This window comes from Rhincodon typus, chromosome 2, assembly GCF_021869965.1.
Source record: "Rhincodon typus isolate 14 chromosome 2, sRhiTyp1.1, whole genome shotgun sequence".
NCBI lineage: Eukaryota > Metazoa > Chordata > Chondrichthyes > Orectolobiformes > Rhincodontidae > Rhincodon > Rhincodon typus.
Genome location: NC_063333.1, coordinates 53,942,319 through 53,963,807, shown reverse-complemented (window position 1 = coordinate 53,963,807; position 21,489 = coordinate 53,942,319). Strand labels below are relative to the sequence as shown.

General features: G+C 39.3%; 1 protein-coding gene across 1 annotated transcript in view; it reads right to left on the bottom strand.

Annotated features, from left to right (window-relative positions):
• Window positions 1–335: 335 nt before the first annotated feature.
• LOC109920988 (raftlin-like) overlaps window positions 336–21,489 on the bottom strand; it is a 105,733-nt gene continuing 84,579 nt past the window's right edge. Inside the window, 6 exon segments of the mRNA XM_048610823.1 lie at window positions 336–994; window positions 996–1,334; window positions 4,328–4,409; window positions 6,592–6,695; window positions 14,885–14,991; window positions 19,539–19,739. Coding sequence (XP_048466780.1) covers window positions 716–994; window positions 996–1,334; window positions 4,328–4,409; window positions 6,592–6,695; window positions 14,885–14,991; window positions 19,539–19,739 — 1,112 coding nt within the window. The 3' untranslated portion in view covers window positions 336–715.

Here is a 21,489-nt window from a genome sequence, read left to right as displayed (position 1 = left end):
TGAATGAAAAAAAAATTCCACAGGCAGCATAGACCATCAGTACTTTGCCAAAGGGGCTAGTCTTCTGTTGTGAGTATAGTCAGTCAGAATGCCAAGGTATTCAGTTATAGAGAGTTTGAGTACCCACATATATGACAGCTAAAGGGGCCACTGATGGCAATTCAGCAGGGTATTCTGAGGTATTATAGCATCTTCTCCTTTCATAGCACCGGATTATTTAATTGAGCACAGATGGAAACTAAATTGTTCCTGAAATACAAACACCAAAATTACATTCCCATCTAAGAAAATCCTTTATTTAGAGGAAGAATATTAAATGATAGTGGAACACAATATCTTGTAAAAAAAAAGTTGAACAGAAGTCATTTATTTTTGTATAAAAATGTTGTATTTGATATTACATTAACTCCTCAAAGGTTGCTACCTCACTTGACCAACACAAAAGGTATTTTATCTCCAGCGCATTTCAACATGTTAGTAATTTTAGCAAGTCATGCCCATGATTTTCAGAATCATTAAACAAAAACAAAATGTCAACTTACAATATCTGTTTTTGCAAAGTGTGTGTGTGTGAGAAAGATCATGCACAATGTGTGGCACAATATTAACATTAAGAAGTACATTAAAATCTGGCCAGCAAGATTACGCCGAAGGGCAAAATACAGGACCATTTCCTTTTGACTTTTGTCTAGATATATCAAACTGAAATTCTGCTTTATTCAGTGACTGTACCATCATCCTCTTGCACCAGAATGACGTTCTCATGTTCCTCAGTTGCCTTATTAGTTTTTTCTGCATTGGACATACCTGTTTCCTCTGTGTTCTTGGTTGCCACCTCTGCAGCTGGCATGTTGCCAAGCTGCTGACTGGTGTCAACACATTTACTGCTTACTTTAGCATCTATTTTTGCTTGGTTGGCCTCTTCCTCACATACACTAATTTTGCTATTTTGACATTTATCCTCACATGCTTCCTGTTCATCTTTCCTATCCACAAATATCATTGTTGCCACTGGCCTCCTTGACTATATTTTCTGCTACACCAATATTCCCAACCGTTTCCAAGCATTTCTCAGTTTCAGCATTTGTCGCACAAACAGTGTCTTGGGCTGCTTCAGCTTCAGGGGCACATTCCTTTTCGCTCCCGTCTGTTCTCAAGGATATTCCATTTTCAGCACTTTCTTTGTCACCATTACTCGCAACACTTTGTTCCTGTTTCTCATTTTCATCAGAATCTCCTGTAGAGTTCTTTACTTGTACAGTCACTTTGGCATTTTTATCTTGCAGGCAATTTTTTTCTTGCTTGCTTGACTTGTCATCTTTTATTGATTTTTTCTGGAGGCAAAGGAGAAAACAGTGTTCAGTTAATGCCAGCATTGTCTGCAGTTTTGTTTCCGAGCTACATTTCACACAATCACTGAAATTATTACGGTTGAGAAGGAAGGTATTCAACCCCTTGTGTCTGCACTAGTTTCCTGAACATTTTAACTTAGTATCATCCTCATGCCTTTTCCCCATTACCCTGCACATTCTATCTATTTAAATAATCATCCCATGCCCTACTGCATGTCTCCATTGAACCTGCCTCCACCTGTGCATTTCAAACCCGGATCTCTCACTGTCTGAATACGTGTTTTCTTACCACATGTTTGCTTCTTTTGCTCTAGTTCTTGACCTTTTTGTGAGTGGAAACAGTTTCTTTCTGTCCACTCTGTCCAGACACCATATGATCTTGAGAGCTTCTACAGTATACATATTAATGATCTGGATCTTAGTGTGCAGGGGACAATTTCAAAGGTTGCAGATGACACAAAACTTGAAAGAATTGTAAACTGTAAGGCCAACAGTGTGAAACTCCAGAAGGACATTGACAAGTTGGTGGAGTGAACAGATAGGTGCCAGATGAGGTTCAACACAGAGAAGTGTGAAGTGATGCTCTTTGATAAGGAAAACATTGAAAGGCAATATAAAATAGGGGATCAATACTAAAGGGGGTGCAGGAACAGAGGGATCTGGGTGTATATATGCATAGATCATTGAAGGTGGCAGGAGAAGTGGAGAAAACAGACAATAAAGGAGACAGTGTCTTTGGCTTTATTAGTTGAGCCATAGAATACAAGAGCAGGGAGATGATGATGAACTTTTATAAGACCTCAGCTGGAACAGTGTGTACCATTGTGGGCATCACGTTAAAGGAAAGATGTCCCAGGGATCTAAAGCCCTTCCTCCTGCACCACCTCTGCAACCACACATTCACCTATTCTATCCACTTATTTCTGCACTCACTTGCATGCGGCACACTGGGAGCAAAGTGGAGTTTACTACTTTAGAGGTCTGCCTTGCTAATTTTCTACCTAGCTCCCTAAATTACAATTGCAAGATGCAAATCTCCGCTTATATCATTAGAGCCAATGTGGACAACAACGTCTGACTTTAAGACAGAGACAGATAGGTTCTTGATTGTCAAAGGGATCAAGGGTTACGGGGAGAAAGCAGGAGAATCAGGTTGAGAAACCTATCAGCCATGATTGAATGGCAGTGCAGATTCGATGGGCTGAATGGCCTAATTTCTGCTCCCACATCTTACGGTCTTATGGTCTGTTCACTGCCCCCAGAAGAATATTCCGCAGCTGCTCTAGGACATCATTAACTAGAGTACCAGGGAGGCTATAGGCCACCCTGGATCACATTGATGGCCTGTTTCTGTAATGTAATCACCTATCAGTCTTATCAGTACCACCTCTCCAAGCTTCCTTCTTCCCTTTTGCATAGCTGGGCCACCCATGGTGCCATGGGCTTGGCTATTATTGCACTCTTCAAGGATCTATCACCCTTATTAATATCCAGAACAGAAAACCAGGTTTTGAGCATTAATTGCCTGTTTCTCAAGGGCTGCCTCAGGCTACACATTCCCTATGAAGCCAGCTATGAAGCAACCCTAAATATTTGTGTGACCACAAGACAGCAAGGTAGCATTCATTTTGAGTGGTTATTGTTAAAGAATGTGTAACCTTCTAAAGTCAGCAAACACAAGCATTTCAAATAGATTCCGTTTATTTTTTTCTGAACAGTCCACAACATTGTGGTCACTTTATTTTGATAATATTGTAACTCATGACAGCTTAAGCAAAAGAAGCATTGAATGTTTTACAGCATTTGTTCAAGTAAGTTCAAGTGGTACTTTTCAGATATTTCAGTCAGTTTTCTCTGATTTTCTTTTCCTACAGGAGCTTTCAATAAAGCCCTGTTTCCTTTAATGGTGTACTGGACTAGGATGGAGGCTATCTGTGCTGCGATGGTGTCATAACATTTATATCAAATATGAGTCCTTTTGCAAGTGGAAAGAGTTCAAATCTGTTACACATTCTATCATTTTAGAACATACTTTGCTATTACATTGATTCTTATGTTAGAATTATTTGCTTGCCATCTTGGAGCATAACAGTGTGGTTCAGGTGTATCAAAGTTCCAGAAAGAGATATAAATTATGAGAAGGATCTCCACTGTTCGTTACCAATAGCAAAATCAGAACTGTATTTTTAAAAAAATGTACATTTATAAATAGTAACCTTAAGAAATATTTCCTGCACATGATCAAAAACAAGATAATGTCAGCCATTTTCAGAATTTAAAAAATCTGCAAAGTACTTAAGGGTATATAAATTGGGCAAAATTGATTTATATTCTGATCAGCATTTTCACTTAAAAGGAGCCAATTCCACCACCAATTGATTCTCACAGTCCAATTTTTACCCCTTTCCCTATCTCCTTCATTATGTTCCATTTTCCCTAAGACGGTATGCAAAGTTATTTGGGTGGGAAGTGTGATAATTGATGGATATACAGGAAAAAGAGAAAAGCTGGCAGTAACAAGAGAGGAAAAAGTGATTTGATGGCAATGAAGGAGAGAACAGACAATGAAAAGCAGAGGCAGTGTCAAAAGCTGGGAACAGTGCCACTCAATGCAAGTATATGTTTGATGGGCACCTACAATTTCAGCACTTCAGGGGGAGGATTCAGAGAAACATGACATTGCTTTTGTATAAAGTTACCGTATTGATTACATGTTGCTGTAATACTCCCTCTGAGTAGAGAAGACAGTGACCTTTTAAATGTGAGTCAATTAGAATTTGATAATTCTTGAGTGGACTCACTTTAACAATTCAGTGGGGTGTTGAACTTGAATGAGTTAAGAAAAACTGTGCTGGACAAACAAATTGAGGCTAATATTTTAAAAGGTTTAACATACAATGACACAGCTGTGAAAATCCTTTATGAAGTTAAATTTGATGCCAAGGAAAACAAAGAGAGGAATGTAGGTCATTTACCTTTGATTCTTTTTTCTTTTCTTTGTTGGGCAGTGAGGGTCTCTGGAGAAAAACAATCTGTTTTGTAGCAAGATTCCCTTCACTGAAAAACACAGAAGGGTAGGTGTGAGTCTTTTTTGTTTATTCTCTTTTCTTATAGTAGAACTAAACTTATCAACCACAGATTAAAAGTATTTGGAGGCCATTTGTCATCAGTTACAAGTATATGTAACCTCTGCTCCAATCTATACTGTACAAATTCTTTATAAATCTGTTGCAGGTGGAACTTTTCCTTACATTTGTAATTTCCTATCCATCTGGATTCCCTAGAATGCCTTGGCAGAAAATAACAATAGGCCTAGGTAGCATAATCTTGAGCAATGAATGGAGAGGATCTAGTGGAGAGGATCTTGTTCCCCTGATTGTATACGTTTCACTTGATTCATTTATTTAGGCCTAGAGAGCTACAACTCAGGCTATCTGAAGGGTTCTTCTGCTTTGGTGACCACTTTGCAGAAGTACTTTTTCTCAATTATATGGTTGAATCCAACTTAACTCTAGAAATCCCACCACGTGAGAGCAGTGACCACAACACGAGTGGTATCAGGAGCCTGGTGAATGTGCCACAGTGCTGAAACATCAGAACCTCTACAGAAGCTTGTTGTATTTCCTTCACTGTAATACACTCTATTGGAAGTATTACTACACAAATCAACCCTTAATTGAAAAACCTCACAAATTGTTTTCAGCAATATAGCAAAATAATCACCAAGTCTGATGAAAGCAGCATGAGGGAATTTAGGTTCAAATTTGGCATATGGAATGGCAGTCATCTTTTATTGCCCCAAAGAGGTCACTAAACCTCTTGCAGGAATGAGGCAACATACATTTGCTACTGATTTTCTCTCACACATCCAATCATGTCGGTTTATTCTCTGTTGATCCCTTCTTTATCCGTTCAGCAGGAAAAAAAATCTGTTGGTCTTTACAACCCATTGCATGGTGTCCAAGAATGTATCTGTAAATTGTGGTGCGGCCTGTAGGGTCCCCAACCGGTGAAACAGTTTATCTATTATATCAATTCCCTTCCAATTCAACCAAATGGCCCCTACACCTGTAAATCATAAGGAACTACTTCATGTAGTCTGTCCCTGTAATTTAACCCTTGGAGTCCAGGCCTCATTTTAGCAAATTATATCGTTCTTTCTCCAAGGCCAAATCTGTGCTTCCTGATGTATGATGCCCAAAACTGCCCACCTTCCTCCAAGCTTGGTCTAACCAGCATTTGTACAGTTGTAGTTTGATACAACTACCTAGTGCGTATTGTTGTGGTGTTTTCAAAAGAAATAAAGGTAAAAGATTTGGGACCTAGTAACCTCAACTGACTCTGACAACTTCATGGTTGAAATCATGCTGTGCATGCTGTCTCCTAACTGTCTAAGTTCTTTAAGGTTTTACATGCTGTAGTGTGTGCAAGGGTCTAATGAGATAGGTCTTGTTGAGTAAGTAAAATGCAGTCATTGTATCTCCAGAACTATTTACAGTTGCAACAATGGGCTCTATATTACTTCAAAAACTTATGGGAAAATCTGCCCTTAGGTCTGTCTCCTACAAGATCTTATTTTACTCCCCACTGAGTCCTCAAGACGTCATCACAGTGGAAAGAGAGGGTTGCTCATTACATTCAATCCAGGCTTAAATTTTCCAGACCCATAAACAAAAGTGAGCTTGCAGCAGGGACAATTTACCTCCCTAGTAAACAAAGGCAATGTAATGACAGTACTCTTAAGGGAAACTCGGAAAGGTGTGGCCAAATCTGCAAACGTAGTTAGACAGTTATGGTTAGTGCAAATGTAAATGACGTTGAATGCAAATGCATCTCACTAGCATTCCTTCTTTCACTCCAAAAAAAAAACACAAGAGGAAGGAACAATAACTGTAGTTATCATCTGATCCATTTTTGACTTGGCAATCAAACTCTCAGTCAGGATCCTACATTACTTCCTGGAAAAGATTAGAACGTTTGTGACTATTGTGAAAGATGCACACTTTGATCATGTTTCACAGACGGGATTTTGTGCTGGGCCTTTTTTTTATTTGATTACCATCAAATTGAATATTAAAATCATGCTCTTGAAAACTCAACAGCAAAGCAACTCAATCAAGCAATATAGCCAAACAGAAGTTATCAAGCAGCTAGCTCAGTAAGTATCAAGAAAAATGGATTTTCATCCAGTTTCACAGCCCATGCATATCCATCCATGAAATGCTATGAAATGTCCTACCTGTCTCTCTTTATTATAGGAGTAGGAAGCACACAGGTTAACTGCCAACCATATGCAGCCAGAGAATTCAGCAAAGGAACATAATCTGTTTTCACCTCAACTCCCTAAAGAAATAAATAAAAAGCAAGCTATTAATGATAACCATATTGATTTTGGCCACTGATGACAATACAATTTTATTTTGAAAAGTTGGTTTTAATTTATTGTGTTCCTTTTATTATTTTTCATACAGGTTCTCTGTTGCCTTTTTTTAAAAAAAATAGTGTGGTGCAATGTTTCCAGTGAGTGGTGGAGTAAAAAGTCAATCTCTCACTCTGCTGAGTTGCCAGTCTGGACTATGTTACCATGCGGAGTACAAGATCGGAGCAGAGAAGAGATCCCCTCAGTGGCAGAGGGAAACCTGGACTGAGAGTTAGCACTGGATTTTATTGAGCTGTTTGTGATGAGTTAGAAATGGCACAGAGAAGTCCTGGAGGTAGATTCTGTCTCTCTATCACTCTCAGCTGTAGACCTACTGTTCTCAGGGTACATGAGTCCTGAAAATCTGGGCATAAAACTCTTCCTGTTGAATAACCTTGTTGAAGATTCAACATGAGGAACAAACAGAATTTCTATTTTACTTTCAAACTGATTCTTTTGCTAAATATTGTCAACGAGAGGAACTTCTTCATAACATTAAACAATGTATAATCTGCTTAAATGCATTAATTGTGTTAGTCTTAAATTATCACTATTTCCATCTCACTCATTTTTAATAGTTTTGCCACTTTAAATATTTCTCAAACAAATTTGACATTTCACTTACCACCTTTGAGATTTTCCCCTCTACTTAATTGGCATTTTGCTGTAAAACAGAAATTCCAGGACTTTGGGGAATTCAAAGCAATATGGCTGATTCTAAATGATTAAAAATGTATCTATTTAACGTTATGTGGTTTTACCCATCTAAAAGTCAACTGATCGTAGAAACTGAACCCCAAAATACAGAATAAATCTTTGCTGCTTAAAAATCAGATACATATCAATTTCTTCCTCAGTGTTGTTTTACAGGTATTGAAAACATTTAAATAACAAGCTAATTAAATATAGTCACTCAGAGAGAGCAAGAACTGCAGATGCTGGAGTCAGAGTCAATACTGTGTGGAGCTGGAGGAACACAGCAGGTCAGGCAGCATCAGAGGAGCAGGAAAGTCTCCTGACCTGCTGTGTTCCTCCAGCTCTGCACTGTCTTGACTAATTAAATATAGTGCTGGATCTTTATGGCGGGCATAATCCATTAGCATCTGAAAGCTGCTAATTTTGTATTTTCATCAAAACACTGATATTGTCATATTTCTCTCCAACCTTTGAGATATAGAATCCCTAGACTGTGGAAGCAAGCCATTTGGCCAAGCGAGTCCACTCCAACCCTCCAACGAGCATTCCACACAGACCCAGACCCACCCCCAACCCTATTCCTGTAACCTTGCATTTCACATGGCTCATCTAACAAACCTTCACATCCCAGAACACTACAGGCAATTTAGCACGGCCAATGCACCTAACCTGCCCATCTTTGGACTGTGGGAGGAAACCGGAACACCCAGAGGAAACCTACACAAACACAGGGAGAATGTGCAAACTCTGCACAGACAGTTGTCTGAGGCTGGAATTTAACCTAGGTCCCTGGCACTGTGAGGCAGCTACTAACCCACCGTGCTGCCTTATAATGAGTACCAGGAGTGCTATTATTTCCAAGCATGATAATTCCCATTTGCCTGCAGGGACCAAAATGGAGTGCTATGGTTCTTTCAAATAATTGGTTATGATGGTACTTTAATGAATCAGGTTTGTCATTGTATTTTATAAATACTTTCCTTCTGATCACATATGAACTTCATCCAATTGTCAACAGCCCAGATGAAATTTGTAACAAGTGGACTTCATTTAAGGAATGTGGTCATCACAGGCTAGCTCAATATTTATTTCCTACCCCTCACTGCCCTGGAGAAAGTGGTGCCAAGTTGACTTCGTGAATTGCTGCGATTCATTTAGTTTACATAGACCCATGATGCCATTATCCAGCATTTGAACCAGCAACACTAAAAAGAATATTGATATATTTCCAAGCCAAGTTGGTGAGTGACTTGGAGCAGAACTTGCAGATGGTGGTGTTCCCATGTATCTGCTGCCTTTCCTTTCCTTCTAGATGGTAGTAGTTGTGGATTTGGAAGGTGCTGTCTAAGGAGCATTAATGAATTTCTGCAGTGCGTCTTGTAGATGGTTTATACTACTGCTACTGAACCTTGGTGGTGGAGGGACTGTTTTAACTGCACTAAATCTGGATGGTGTCAAGATTCTCGAGTGTTGTTGGAGCTGCACCCATATGCTAAATCAGACATTAACTCAAAAGCTTAACAGTAAGCTTCTGTATTTGCGTGGGGCTTGTCAGATTTAGTGCAGTTAAAACAAGATTTGATTCTAGTAAAACCCATTCAGGTGTCCAGGAACATCTAAGTCCAAGAAGAATGCATACTGGGAGAACAGGGATACATCTGGAAATGAGATAGCAAGAACTGCAGATGCTGGAGTCAGAGATAACACAGTGTGGAGGTGGAGGAACACAGCAGGCCAAGCAGCATCAGAGGAGCAGATAGGTGGGAGAGAAGGTGGACAGATTGTGTCAGGTTGTGTCAGGTCAATGAGGTGGGGATGAGAGGGAGGGTTGGTCATGGGATGAGGCCGGGGGTGGGGAGGTTTTGAAACTAGTAAAATCCACGTTTAGGCCATTGGGCTGTAGGCTCCCAAGGTGGAGTATGAGGTGCTACTCCTCTAGTTTTCGTGTGGCATCATTGTGACACTGGAGGAGGCCCAGGATGGACATGTTGCCCAGGGAGTGGGAGGGGGAGTTGAAATGGTTCGCGACCAGAAGATGTTGTCGTTTGTCACGAACAGAGCGCCTCCGGCTGGTCTCACCGACGTAGAGGAGGCCACATCAGGAGTAGCGGATGCAATAGACCACATTGATGGATGTGCAGGTGAACCTCTGTCTAATGTGGAAGGTTTGTTTGATGCCTTGGATGGAGGTGAGAGGGGAGGTGTAGGGGCAGGCGTAGCACTTCCTGCAGTTGCAGGGAAAGGTGCCCGGTGTAGTGGGTTAGTGTGGAGTGTGGAGCGGACGAGGGAGTCGCGGAGTGAGCGGTCCCTACAAAAGGCAGATAGGTGTCGCATTGCAGGTGGTGGAAGTGGTGGAGGCTGGTGGGGTGATATGTAAGGACAAAGGGGATTCTGTCTTTGTTTTTGTTGCGGGGAGGGGAGGGGATGTGAGGGCAAAAGTGTGGGAACGAAACTGCTCCCTTCCCCCTCCCCATTTCTGAAGAAGGGTCCCGACCCGAAACGTCAACATTCCTGATCCTCTGAGGCTGCTGAGACTTCTGAAATGCCTGAATTTGTAAAATAAGAGACTTGATGGAAATAGGGTTGTGGTAAATGTATTCGCAAATGTACAATGTTCATAATGGAAAATGCTTGAGTGAAGATATCCTATAAGGCTCTGAAAGGGTTAAGGCTTTACATTAAGCACTGTACAGAACGATTTTGTCAACGGACTTAGGCAGACGATTAACTTTGGATCTGGAAGGTGCGATATCTGACATCAAGGTCTCTGTCAGTATCAGCAACAACATCTTTCACAGCAAAGTAATTTATGCACAGTTGGAACCAGCTCCAAAAGCGTAGACTGCCCTTTGTTTTAGTTTTCAACATTGTTTGCAATGGAAATCACAACTAAACCCACCGTTATAGTAAATGTAATAGTCATTTCAAGGTAGTTGAACTCAAACTTCGAGAAGTTTTACTTATGTATAAAGTACATAAGTACTTGTGCATTACTTGTTTCCTGATTGTGTGCCTGGATCTGAATGCACATAAGTGAAGAACAAGTTAAATATCCATGTTCCTGCTTTCAGAATATTTAGTTCTGTCTTAATTTCAGGCATGATAAAATTCAATGTAGCGCAGGATTTACTTTTGAAATCATGATGGAGTAAAAATAGACTGAAGACTAAACAAAGAAGAAAAGATTAATCTACAATTCAGGGAGCAGAGGCCATGTAACATGATGTCATCAAGCATTAGCGATCTTTCTCTCATCTGCTGATTGAGCTGATTCAATTTCGTGTAGACAATAATGGATGAATGTTTGCTTTGCAGATATTAATCTTAATTTGTACTGCACAATAAAATTCCCATTCTTAGCATGAATTCCCAGTGAGCTCAATATTTAAACAGAAAGAATATGACTAGGAAATCACATAACCCTGGTTCTAGTGTATTTACTGCACATACACATGCAGAACATTGTGTCAAAACAGGAAGCTCCCTGTGGTTTTTTTATGGTACATCTGAAGCAACCTCTAACACCGTCTGAATACTGTATTATTAAGAACAAGTTATTAATTATTTACATTGTTTAAAAGCGTGCAGCTTTTGTCTGTGTATGACCTACATAAAATAGCCGCAGTTGTCAACTTTAAACTTCACACGACAGATCTAATCCCCATTCAACTCTACAAGGTTGAATCTATTCCTCAAGGTAGCCCACTTATCTGTGAAGTGACTCATAGAGTCATATCAGATGTGATGTAAATTAACGATAAATGAAAGATTCTCAACTGGAAAATCAAGTACCTTCCCCTCCCCTCCTATCCCCCACCACCCCCAAAAGGCTGTTCTTATTTTGGTCTTCCTGAACAGGTGCTTCCACACCTCAAGACCCCACTGCATCGAACAATGACTCCAAATTTCCTACATGACCCCTGAGCTCCATCACTACAGTCTGGCTATGCCTACCTATCATTGCAATGGCACTGCCCTCACCCTGCGCACCACCAAACCATTCCAAAGTTCAATCGATAGACCTCACCATCCCTCAACCATCTTTGATAGAAAGTCTGGTGAATGTCTGACTGCTCTTCTTGCAGTTCCCGAATGACAATCCATAGGTCCCTTGACCATTTGTACTGTTGACTGCATTGACTGGCCATTTAGGCGAAGCACAAGCTGTATGTCTTTGCAATGCAGACAGCTGGCACATGTTCTAAATGTGAGATTGAGGTAAGTTAGTACCTTACAGTCTGCGCCTACCCCTATTTTGATCGCTACTGTCAAGCAGACTGGCTTTGTGTCTGCACTAAACAGTTTCAGTTCCAGTGCCAATGCATGACAAGGCACAGCAAGGCATGGCTGTGATCATCCAGGTGGGCACTAGGTGAGTGAGCACGGAGACCAAGCAAGCTGGGTTCCAGCCCCTGAAGCATTTCAATGATAGTTGCCAGTGTGCCCTGAGGTGCAGTTTAAAGTGTAGAAGCATCCTGAGAGTGGGTAAGAGATGTGCCATGATGGCACAGAGAGGCTGTTGTATGTCAGATGCCAGTGACAGTGGACGTGGTGTGCAAGCAGCTGGTGCCCTGGAGCGTGCCCTGAAAACTTGGCGCTGGTGTTTAAGATAACAGTCTGGAGGAACAAGTAGTGAGCAAGAGTTGCCAGGTGCCTTTCATGTCAGGAATCCTTGGCAGGGAGTTTCTATCTTGATTGCTAGGAGGCTGCGTTTTGAGATGAAATAAGATTTGCTATTAATGAGAGTGATAGGAGCAATAATCCCCATTAATATGCATCTCATCTGACTGTTCCCTTTGTGAGAATTTTCTCACAATACCAGAACTCTGTTGGAGAATGCAACTAACTGCTCCAATCTCAAGAAAGGTCTCATTTGACTTTATTTGTGATTCTCGCAAATTTCCTGCCATAGCTCTCATTGTTCAAGGCTCTATAACATTCCACCCATTGACTTCAATACAAAATTCCCATGTACTAAAACATCCCATGGATATAGCATTTAATCAATAAGTAAATGTGGCATTATAACACAGTTGTGACTTTACTGCTCCTGTATTATTTGGTTGCAGCATTAATTAAAATATCAAAATGAGAACTTGCCACATATCCTTTACTTCATTTATATTTCTTTGAATGAGTTAAGATTCAAGAAGTGATTTCAGATCATGCCTGTTGCAATCAGTTTCAGTAATGGGGTAAAATAGTCTAGTTGCTGGCCATTGCATACTTGCTGGGAATTTTTTCAAGTGTTTGTACTGACATGTTTAAACGCCTCAAATGACCAACATCACTTTCCTCCACATCTACACACTGTATAAATTTGTTTGACTTATTCAAGTACCATAGTAAAAACAGGGAGTTCCGAGTGATACACAAATAGAACTCCATGTTAAATACACAGTTTTTTCTAAACAATTAGAGAGAAACAATAAGGCAGTTTCTAAGCCAGATCCTCACCATACTTATCTCTTTGAATACACATTTACTCTAATTCAAACTATGTCACTGTGTGTAAGTAAAAAGAGAATTGTTATAATATGGTAAGTATAGAGTTAATGTCAATTACATTTTCTGCCTATTTATACTGAGTGATGGGGAATCTAGCCCTAATGTTATTTTAAGCTGCCTGCTTCCTCTAAAATCAATGATGTCACCAAATTGCCGGGAACATTAACAGTTTTCTTCTAATCTAATGAGAGAAACATTACATGGAGAGATTCTGTCTATTGAGTGAACAAGGAATACAGTAATTGCTTATTTTATTGAATACTATAGGTGCAATTTTCCGTGTCTTTTAAGTGTGGGAAAGAGAGTGTTAGAGCTAACATGTCATCCCCACCACTGAGAACACTCATTGAGAGCTAACAGGCAGAACATAGCTAAGTTTCACAAGGAATTGCAGACCTCAACATTGGCAACCCTAGTTGACATAGCTGGCAATTTCCGACTCCTAAAATATACCCCTTAAGAATGAGAAAGTGAGTACATTTTAATACTCATTAAATGGGTTGGAGATAGAGGATTCAGACTCATTGTCAGGGGGATGTCTTCCAGAGGTAGAAAAAAAAACACAAATACAAAAACTAGGATGAAAGATAGAGAGAAAAGCTAACACAAGAATAAGAGACCAGGAAGAGAATAGCACATCAGGGAATATGATGGTTTTGTTGAATGTCATGACATATCAACAGGTTAAGCCCAGAGAATAAAACTAGACTATGACAGTGAGATACAAGTTAGATTGAGAGAGGACACAGAAGTAGTGACAGTTGTTTTTCAGACAGCAAAAACGTTTTCAGTGGAGTTCCCTAAGGTTCAGTATTAGGACCACTGCTTTTATTCACTAATATTAATTACTTGGTCTTAGGTGTACGGGGCACAATTTCAAAATTGACGGTAACATAAAACTCTGAAGTATTGCAAACTTTGAGAAGGGTAATAACAGACTCCAAGAAAACATAGCCAGGTCGGTGGAATGGCCAGACAGGTGGTAGGTGAAATTTAACACAGAAAACTGTGAACTACTTTGGTAGGAAGGATGAGGAGCAGCAATTAATACCGAAATGTATAATTCTCAAGTGAATGCAGGAACAGAGGCCTAAGGGTTCATGCATGAAAATATTTGGAGGGGGCCAGGCAGGTTGAGAAAACAGTTAAAAATAGGGATTATTAGCTTCATAAATCAAGGCATAGAGTACAAAAGCAAGAAATTATGATGACCCTAAAACATTGGTTTGGTCTCAACTAGAGATTTTAGACCCATGCTTTTAGAAGGACGTGATGGTGCTGAAAAGATTTATGAAAAATTATCCAAGGAATGTGGAACTTCAGTTACCTGGAGACACTGGGGTTGTTCTCATTAGAAAAGAGAAGGTTGGCAGAAGTATTCAAGATCATGAGGATGGTATAAAGAGTAGAACTTTTTTCCATTGGTGTAAAGGTCAAGAATTAGAGTACGGATTTGATATGATTTGTAAAACAACCAAAAGGGTTGTCCTGAGGGAAAGCTTTCCTTAAAATAAATGAAGACTGTGCTTAAGATCTAGAATGCTCATCAGAAAGGGTGATGGAAGCAGATTTAATCGCGACTTTCAAAAAGCAATTGAATAAAACACAATGAGAAGGAAAAATTGGCAGGAAAAGGACAAGGAAGTGGAACTAGCCTGAATTTCGCTAACGGAGAACCTGCATGGACTCGATAAGCTGGATGATTCCTTTTGTGTTATGACCATTCTATGCTTCTAAGGTAATCTATCACAAATTATGTTTACAAGTATCTTCATTTGTTGTAGATATATTTTGCTTATCATCAAATGTGCTGAATTATTAGCAGGTAACACACATGTAAAATTTTCTACACAATGGGTACAAATGGTTGAAATGCAGAGACCTATACATTCCTTGCATTGACACTTACATTAATCACTGTCCATTGCTCGACAACAATGGCATCATAGCTTTCACACTTGTCCTCAGAAACTCCTTCAAATATAAAGAGCCCATCCACTGATTTCGGTACAGAATCTGTTCAAACACGACACATTTCTGCTTGGTTAATCAACTTTCATAATACTAATAAAGAAACGCAAAATTTATCAAAGTATCTGATAGCAATGCAGCCAGAAGTATAATCCTGTTTGGGGATTAAGAAAATAAGTGAAAAGACTGAGCCAGCAAAACACAAATAAAAAATAAGGTTGTAAAGTGCCCAGTCAAAAGATAAGGTACTGTTCCTCAATCGTGTGCAGTGAACTTCATTGTTACACTGCGTAAGCCAAGGACAAAAAGAGTGTGAGGGTATTGAAGTGACAGGCTATAGGAAGCTCAAGCATTATAGAATCCCTACAGTGTGGAAACAGGCCATTCAGCCCAACAAGTCCACAGCACCCCTCTGAAGAGCATCCCATCCAGACCCATTCCCCTAGTCTAACCTAACTATCCCCAGGCACTACGGGCAATTTAGCATGGCCAATCCACCTAGCCTGCACATTTTTGGACTGTGGGAGGAAACTGGAGCACCCAGAGGAAACCCATGCAGACACAGGGAGAATGTGCAAACTCCACACAGCCAGTCACCCGAGGCTAGGATTGAACCCAGGGCCCTGGCGCTGGGAGGCAGCAGTGCTGACCACTGAGCCACCGCGCCACCCTCAAAAAGATGCCTAGTCTGCAGCTGGGCTCCCCAGTGCTGAAGAAAGCAAATCACAAGCAGTGAATATAGGATACTAAACTGAAAGAAGTACGGTTGTGGTAAATTGAAGATTTTTGCTTGATACATGAGAATTGAAAGAGAAAACAATGAAGGTAAACAAAGTAAAACGGCAAATGGAAATCCCATGGGCAAGAAGAACAGAACTTCTTTATAATGAACATTTCTGGAAGAGACATTGCAGTGAATTAAAATAACAGTCCTTTTATCACAGCAATTATGAATGTCCAAAACAAAAACCCTGCTGGTATTGTTTCTTGGAATTTGATGCACAGTAAAACATCATTATCTTTTACAACCAGTTAAAGGTTGCACATGTTGCTTTTATATTCCCATTGACTTAAGAACATTCCAGAATTGTAATTGAAGCAAGTGAATAAAGTAAAATAGATTAACAGGATAGGGAAAGAATAGGGAGCATGGAATAATGCACAGAATTCTTTACAAGCATGAACATACAAATTACGAGAGGGAGTAGGCCATTTGGCCGCCCAGGCTTGCTCCACCATTCAATAAGATCACTGGTCATCTGCTTGTGGACTCAACTCTACTTCCCTCTTTGCCTTCAATGTCCTCTGACTTTCTTATTAATTAAGAGTCTGTCTCTGCCTTAAACAGACTCGAGGACCCTGCCTTCACCACACTGTGGGGAATGGTTGAGATTATCCCCTCTGGTCAGCCCCCTAAGAGTCTTGTATGTTTCAATAAGGGCACCTCTGTTCTTCTAAGTTCTAACTGTACAGGCCCAACCTACTCAACTTCTCCTCATAAAAAAATCTTTCTATGCATAGGATCAACCAAGTGAACTTTCTCTGGACTACCTCCAATTCCAGTATATTCTTCTTTAGATTATAGGCCCAAAATTGTTCACAATGCTCCAGCTGTGGTCTGACTAGAGCCTTGTGTAATTTTAGTGAAACCTTCTTACTTTTATCCTCTGTTCCCTTGGAAATAAAAGACGACATTTCATTTATACCTGCTCAACATGCATGCTAGCTTTTTGTGATTTACATACGAGGTCCCCTTGGACCTGCTCTACCATTCAATAGGATCATGACTAATCCAACATTCCTCACACTCTGATGAAGAGTCACCAGACTTGAAACATTAACACTGCTTTCTTCCCACAGATGTTGCCAGACCTGCTGAGTTTCTCCTGCAATTTCTGTTTTTGTTTCAGATCTCCAGGATCAGAAGTTATTTGTTTTATTCCTCAGATCCACTTTCCTATTCTTTTCCCATAATCCATGATTTCCCCTATTGATCAAGAATCTATCTATCTCAGCCTTAAATGTTCACAAGGACACTGTCAATGACAAGCAGTTCTAAAGATTCTCAATTGTCTGAGAGAAATTCTTCCCCATCTCAGTCTTAAATTTGTGTCCCTTTATTCTGAGACTATGCCGTTTGGTCCTAGATTCTCCCGTGAAGGTAAAAATCCTCTCGCATTTATCCTGTCAAGTCCCTTAAGAATTCTCTATGTTTCAATGAGATCACCTCTCATTCTTCTAAACTCCAATGAGTAGAATGCAATCTGTTTAACCTTTGCTCATAAGACAATCCTCCTAAAGCAAGAATCATCCAAATGAATCTTCACTGAAATGCTTCCAATTAAATAACATCTTTCCTTAAAGAAGGGGACCAAAACTGCACACAGTCCTCCAGATGTGGTCTCAACAGCACCTTGTACAGTAAGGCTTCCATACTTTTACATTTCAACCCCCTTGAAATAAGGGCCACTCTGAATTTTTTCCTGCAAGATTATTACCAGTGCATTCATTATCTCTGGAGCAACTTCCTTTGATATCCTCAGAGGCAATCCATCAGGTCCAGGGGATGAAAGGACCTTTAGTACTATTAGCTTTCTTGTATTTTCTCTGCTGGTGATAGTTATCATATTTATTTTCTGCTTGATTGAGTATTTTTGGAATGCCATCAGTGTCTTTTGCCATGTAGGTTAAATCAAAGTATATATTCAATATCTCTGTAATTTCCCAGTTTCCCATTATATTTCCCCAGCCTCATTCTCTAAGGGGCTTATGTTCACTTTGTTCTCTCTCTCCCTTGTTATATATTTAAAGCTTTTACTATCCTAGAGTATATTACTTGCTAGTTTATGCTCACGCAGTTGATTTTCTCCCTCTGTTTATTCACCTTTTGTTAGTTTTCAATCTTGCCACATGCTCTGGCTAATCTTTGTCACACAGTTGTTTTTATTTTCTTTTCATTTGGTACTATTCTTAATTTCTTTGGTTAACCATTTTTGGTTCATTCCTCTCTTAGAAACTTTCTTCCTCACTGGAATATTTGTTTGTTGTGAGTTATGAACTTTTCTTGAATGGCTGATATTGTTTACCAACGTTCTTTACTTTCGCTCAACTCCTTTCTAATCAAATCCATACAACTCCACATTTCTTTACAATTAACTTTATTTAAACTTAGTATAGTAATTTCTAGCCTAAAGTTCTCACTCTCAAACTCAATATTAAATTCTACCATGTTATGCTCACTGTTTCCTCAGGGACCCTTTGCTCAGATCATTTATTAAACCACATTACCAGATCCCTGATTGGATTTACAGCATTTTGTTCTAGGAAATGGCCCCAAATACACTTAATAAATTCTTCCATACACATATTTCTGCCAATTTAATTTATCCAATCTAATGAAGATTAAAGTCACCCATGATTAGTGCACTGTCTTTTTTATGTGCCTTCAGTTATCTCCTGACTTTTTTTTTCATATTCATTTGTGGGACGTGGGCGTCGCTGGCTGACCAGCATTTCTCGCCCATCCCTTGTTGCCGTTGAGATTGTCTATCGACAGTGTAGACACTATTAGTTGGCCTGTAGAGTACTCCCACCAGTGTCTTCTTGCCTTTGTTATTTTTTACTGCCACTATATGGATTCCACATCTTCCAATCCAAGATCATTTCTTGTTATTGCACTTATTCTATCTTGCACTACCAATGTTATCTAAACAACCTCTTCTTCCACCCTATCTTTTCAAAAAATCACAATTCACTGAATATTTAGCTCCTAGCTACGATGCCATTATAACCATGACTCTATAATGTCGATATTATTATATTTAGTAATTTCTATTTGTGCTGTTAATTCATTTATTTTGTTCTAAATACTACTTACATTTAAATAAGAGCCATTCATTTTGCCTTTTTACCTCCTTGAACCTGATTTGTTGCTTTTCTTTTTATGTCTGCACACTCTGTCCTTTCCTGACCCTCTTGGGATACCATAACCTAAATATCTGCCCTGTAATGCTACCATGTCCTTTCACTTCTCTCTCCAGAACCCTCTCATTTTAGTTAGTCAAATTACTCCTACTTTTAATTTGTACATTTGTAGGTTCTACGTCTGTACTCTCAGACACCATTTGACATCAAGAGAATGGGTGATGTTCAATCTAACATGAATTTTAACTACTGCAGAACAATTACCTCTACAATAGTGAATGAATAAACATCAAAACAAACTAGGTTGAGCATATCAGTGGTGTCAGGAAAAACATCTAAAGTAACTGCCATTGTGGAGTGTAAAAGTCACTTTTAAGTTTACTTTCTATATTAATTTCACGTTTAATTACTTTAATTTTCCATTTGATATGCCTTCTTAGCTTATGCCATTACACCCATTTGGTGCATAGTGTACAAAAGTTCCTAATAAGAGAGCAACTGAAAATTAGAATGTTTTTGTTAAGTGTATTCCACACCGAATTTGCACCAGTAATAACATACCATATGTCTTCCACAACAAATCATAGTATAAAAATCCCAGGTCCCTTATTAAGTATTATAAACATTGCTAATTACAGTTTTCACATGGAAAAAGATAGATCCTTTACCGGCCAATGTTCCCAGACAAATCAAAGCATCCACCAACAAGGCTCCCTTTGTGAAGTGTTGGGTCATGTGCTCTAGCCAATTTGCTTCTATACTGTTAATATCCTGTCCCTTCTTACAGATCTTCAGTGGAATTGTGACTGTGTAGTACTTGTAAGATTTCTGGCTTTCTTGTTTATTGAAAAGGAGGAACACTTCATTCTCTGGAAATAAACAAAATTAGTTATGTAAACTGAAAGACATTGGAATAGCAATTTTAAACATCCTGTATTAACATCATTGTATTATTTATGCTGGGATGGGTGTAACTGATTTGAAAAATAAACCATTGATTTCTATTATAGGAGAAACAATGAAAATCAGCATCTACAGGGACTACTCCAAGATCCTTAAAGTACAACTAAAAAACTATTACAATATTTCTGTTCAACCAGGAATTATTCATAAAGATCTGCACTCCACTAGAAGCTATTCTTAGACCACCAAAGTGTGATTTTGCTGGTTTTTATTTTGAAACTGCTAAAAGCCTGGAAGTACTAAAAGTTGCATTTCAATGTTCGCTTCCAAACTATTGTTTCTGATATATGCAGATGTGACATTTCAGAGGCATTATATTTAAACAGCACATGTTTACCTCCTTAGTTTATGCTATACTATCCATTTGTTACATAGTGTACAAAGCTCCCAAATAGATGAGGATTTCTATTGGGGGATGTTTCCTCATGAAAATAGTATTTCCCCTAACAATACAGTACCAACACCACTGAGGAAACCTCTAGTGAACATTTTCAATATTGTGTTATGATTTATACCAAGTTAAATGGTAACACTCTGAACCCAGCAGGAGTTTTTTTTTTAATTTAACTTCTTGTATGTTTCCTGTTCAATTCAACTACATCAGAATGTAGTTAAGAGTTAACCATGATAGTATGTGACTGGTATCAGAGACCAAGAGACAGCAGTTCTAGTTATAATTATCTAACCAGATTGTGCTGGATTTTTGTTTTGCGATCTGGGCCCTGACCTTGGATGAAATTCCAAGTCCCTACCCCATGTCAGATATGAAACATTCAATTCGACTTTTGTATGGATAGCAGCTAGCAGCATGTTTATTGCCTAATTATGGACGGTGGGCAGACTTATGAACTGGAGAACAAATAGAAGGCCTCACAATGAGGGCAAAAATTTTCAATTTTAAAGCCACAGTTGCCACATCTGTGGAGGGGAAACCCTTGACTGAATGATCTCCAGCCAGCAGCTTGGTGGCTATGCTGAGGGATGGACAACAACAAGAGGGCATAGATTTACAGTGATATCCAAAAGAAGCAACGGTGATGTGATTAAAAAAAAGTTTTTCATACAGCGAATAGTTGGGATATGGAATGCACTGTGTGGAAACATGGAGGAGGCACATTCAATTGATTGATTGATTGATTGATTTTATTGTCACGTGTACCGAAATACAGTGAAAAGCTTTGTTTATAAGCGGTCCAAGCAGATCACAGCAACCAAAGGACGTACAGATCAAAAAGACTTAGAGGCATACAGGTTACATTGAAGGTTACATTATTTGAGGGTAAAGTCCATTTAACAGTCTGATAACAGCCGGAAAGAAGCTGTTCATGAACCTGCTCATGCGTGCGCTCAGGCTTCTGTTGCAACTGTTTGTTTTCATGTCTAAAGAATGAGGCATTTACAAACTTTCAGATCATTGCATTTAAATAGATCTTAGCTGCACTTCAAGCATATCTATGTCCAGTATAGAAATTTGTGACCCCCACACTGCAGGTTAAGGCCCTTGCAACATCCCAATTTGGGTCTATTTGACAGAGCACTAAGTTCAGATGGTCCTGACTTTGGATTTCCTATCTGTGTGGCTCATGCCCTATCTTCTTCCTTCATGCCAGGCAAAAATTGGATTTGTTGGAAATAGTGGCAAGTGTTTCATACTTG